Source organism: Lactuca virosa, chromosome 4 (genome assembly GCF_052849685.1).
Source record: "Lactuca virosa cultivar CGN04683 chromosome 4, Lactuca_virosa_CGN04683_v6, whole genome shotgun sequence".
In the NCBI taxonomy this organism is placed as follows: Eukaryota; Viridiplantae; Streptophyta; class Magnoliopsida; order Asterales; family Asteraceae; genus Lactuca; species Lactuca virosa.
In genome coordinates this window covers 344,083,972-344,087,521 of record NC_136429.1, presented here as the reverse complement: position 1 = coordinate 344,087,521, position 3,550 = coordinate 344,083,972, and the positions used below count along the sequence as shown (strand labels likewise).

At 32.8% G+C, this 3,550-nt stretch overlaps 1 protein-coding gene across 1 annotated transcript; it reads left to right on the top strand.

The window, feature by feature from the left end:
* The first annotated feature begins 547 nt into the window (after nt 1-547).
* LOC145108614 (Nuclear transport factor 2 (NTF2) family protein) lies at nt 548-3,339 on the top strand. Its single transcript, XM_079045654.1, has 5 exons — nt 548-1,054; nt 1,383-1,497; nt 1,848-1,929; nt 2,205-2,256; nt 2,520-3,339. The coding sequence occupies exons 1-5, from the start codon at nt 656-658 to the stop codon at nt 2,580-2,582; spliced, it is 711 nt and encodes a 236-aa protein (XP_078901780.1). The 5' UTR covers nt 548-655; the 3' UTR covers nt 2,583-3,339.
* The last annotated feature ends 211 nt before the right edge of the window (nt 3,340-3,550 follow it).

Genomic DNA, 3,550 nt, shown 5'->3' with positions numbered 1-3,550 from the left:
CTCGTCGCCTTCTGGATCTGCAACACCCCGACTGGAATTCTGAAGAAATCTGCTATGTCGATGGGTAGTAGCTGCTAGGTTTATGAAACGAAAAGAATAGAGTATAAGGTTTTCTGGGAGGCGATTGGTGGTGGTTTTAGTTGGGTTGGTTCGCGATTAGAATATTGGAGTCGGCCAGAGATGTTGCAGAAGTTGTCGGTGGGGTGGTGATGGTGGATAGGAGATGCACTGAAGAAGAAAGGGGGTGGGGGGACGACCGGACGAGTTATCAACGTGTTCAGGGCTATTTCTTTTTTTAAAGGAAATAATAATTATTTTATAATAAAAAAATCAATAATTAATTAACAAATAATAAATAACAAAATAATTAGAAAATAAATAAAAAGAAATAAATAAGGGCAAAAGGGTATTTTTATGTTCGGAAGGATGAAACGTGTAAGTTTAAAACTAACGAGGAGTTTTAAAAGATAGGGACTAAACGTGGAGGGATGTAATTTACTCCATATTTTAACTGTTGAGATTAGTTAGTCATAGCGATAACACCACCTTTCATTTGTTGCCGCACTTTTCCGCTATCTCGACCAGACAATACGAAAAGAGTAAAAAGGTGTTACCAACGTTTTGTCAAATTGTGGAGCAAATCCCAGCTCCAAAAATGGCGGCAATGATGATCATCATGATATCCCTCCCCGCAACAACAACAACAACAACGAAAAGTTCAATTGCTCCATTCCCCTTGTCATCGTCATCTTCCACCTTCAGTTACTTCACAACTAGAAGAAGAAAAAGCACACACATTGAATATATTGATCGATTTTCATTTAGGAGTACACCAACAGACAGCAATCCCGTAATCTTATCGAACTTCTCTGAAGGAGATGTACCTTCTCCTCCATCTGTTGTTTCTTCTTCTTCGTTAGATTCGGCTTCGGATGTTGTTAGAAGGTTCTACGAGGGAATTAACTCCCGCGACCTTTCGACGGTTGTGGATCTCATTGCAGAAGACTGCGTTTACGAGGACCTTGTTTTCCCCCAACCTTTTATCGGTCGCAAGGTAAAATCTTACCTTAACCCCAATTTTGACAATTTTTTTTTGGTTAAGTTGTATGATTTTCAACTTCAATTTTACATTTTGATTTTGGTTTTGATAAATAAATTTTAATGGCATTTGTAGCAACCTACATAATAATTAGGCCCCCATCATAAAACCTAAAGATTAAGTGTGCAAATCAAAGCAAATCACTATTGATATGTATTGGATTTGAAGTTCATCGTATCAGTAGTTCACTTGTACAAAGATAGCTGTTAAATACATTTTTCTGTAGATCTAATTATATCTTTCTTTTCAAGGCAATTGTTTGAGATCCAATCAAATTTTGCAGGCTATACTTGAATTTTTTGAGAAGTTTATATACACTATCAGCCAAGATCTACAGTTTGCCATTGATGACATATCTGGTGAAGATACTTTAGCTGTTGGAGTGACTTGGCACTTAGGTATATTTTTTTTCCCATTAAATGTTGTATGTATAAATGATGTCTGTTTAGAGTAAAGGTTGTATTAGCAAAGATTATCACCGTTGAATAAGAATAAGTCACCATTTTGCCCTTGTGTCCGGAAGATATTGAATAAAAATGAACGTTGTTTTTTTAGAACTTGTATAAATTGAAATTATAAATGACAAAAATTTAAAAAGATGTTTGATAAAGAGATCACCACAAACATATATAATTATAAATTAAAATATTCTTTTGTGAGGTGTCGAGATCTGTCTGTTGAATTATGTATTTTGTTTTTAACCAATTTTAGTTCTAGATGAAGTTATTGACATTGTAAAGAATTGCAGAATGGAAGGGAAAGCCTTTTCCATTTAGCAAAGGATGCAGCTTTTATCGGTTAGAGGTTGTAAACGGGCAACGAAAAATAATGTAAGTATGAGTGTTCATTTGTTTTATATATATATATATATATATATATATATATATATATATATATATATATATATATTCAGTTGTTAAATCTGGTGTCTTTTTTTTAAACGTTAAAAAAAAGTATAGCTGTTTAGTCATTAGAAAAAATAGTGAAGTGGTTTTGTGTATTTTACCCTTTCCTAAACGTAGAAAAGTTGTAAAATAAATTTGAAGTCACCTTTATTGCTGGATATCTATCTTTGTGACTTGCTGCTTTTTCTTTCTGAAAACAGTTACGGTAGAGACATTGTGGAGCCTGCAGTGAAGCCTGGAGACCTTGCTTTGGTTAGTCATTTTCTCTCCCTTCTTATATATTATATTTACACCACAGGAAATGACCATTTTACCCTTCTCTCGAAAATTAAAGCTAAATAAAAAAATTTGAATTTTATGAACTGTTATAAAAATCAAAACCAACTACTTTTAGTCGACACCAACAAACTACTATTAATTTAAAAAGTTTGTGTTATAAAAAGAAAATAAGAAAACCATCAGTTTTAAAATGTAAAATAAACCTAGTAGCAAATATGTTGATATATCTTATGCAGGTTGCCATTAGAGGGGTGACATGGCTGCTCCAACAATTCCCACAATTAGCAGACCGGTTCTAACTTGCTATATCTATCTATCAAGTAACACATATCATATATGGGGATAGGGAATATACATTACAGTCCCACCTAAGCTTAGGTACTAAACCTCTAAAATATGTCGTTTTAACTTGCTAAATATACTCGGTTTGGTTTCACTTGGTAAATATATCATCCTTCATAACATTTATTTCTTTCATTATCGTTTTACCATCTCTGTTTTCTTTCCTCCATTATCGTTTATTACTTCACCCAAGTGAACATTACTAAACCCTAAACCCTAAACCCTAAACCTAAACCCTAAACCCTAGACCTAAACCCTAAACCCTAAACCTTAAACCCTATACCCTAACCCTAATCCCTAAACCCTAAACCTAAACCCTAAACCCTAAACCCTAAACCTAAACCCTAAATCCTATTGTGTCGATCTTGAATTTACATCTTGAAGTATTAATCGTGAATCCATTAACCGTAATCTTTATATGGTAAAACAATGTATTTTCAAGAGGTTTAGTACCTAAGCTTAGGTGGGGCTGTAATGTATATTCCCTTTTCCCATCATATATATATATATATATATATATATATATATATATATATATATATATATTTAGGAAAAATGTATAGCTAATACATATTATCTTTCCCTGTAACCATACTTTTTCGGGGGAAAAAAAGGGAAGAATGATAGATTTTGTGATAAATTATATGCTTACGGTGTGTTTATCCATTATATTTTGTAGGGTGATATGCAAAAATGGCAACATACTTTCCTTGATTTCTTTATTTTTTATAGCATCTTACTTCTATTTCTTCTATTACACATTATACTATGAAAAATCTACCAATTATAGCAATTTTCATCCAAATCCACAGTAATTTACACTGCTATAATTTGGTAACTTTTTTTAAAATATGATGTCCTAATAAGAGAAAAGAATTTGGAAGTACAATGCCACAATTGGGTAAAATTTTAAAGTGCAAAGCTG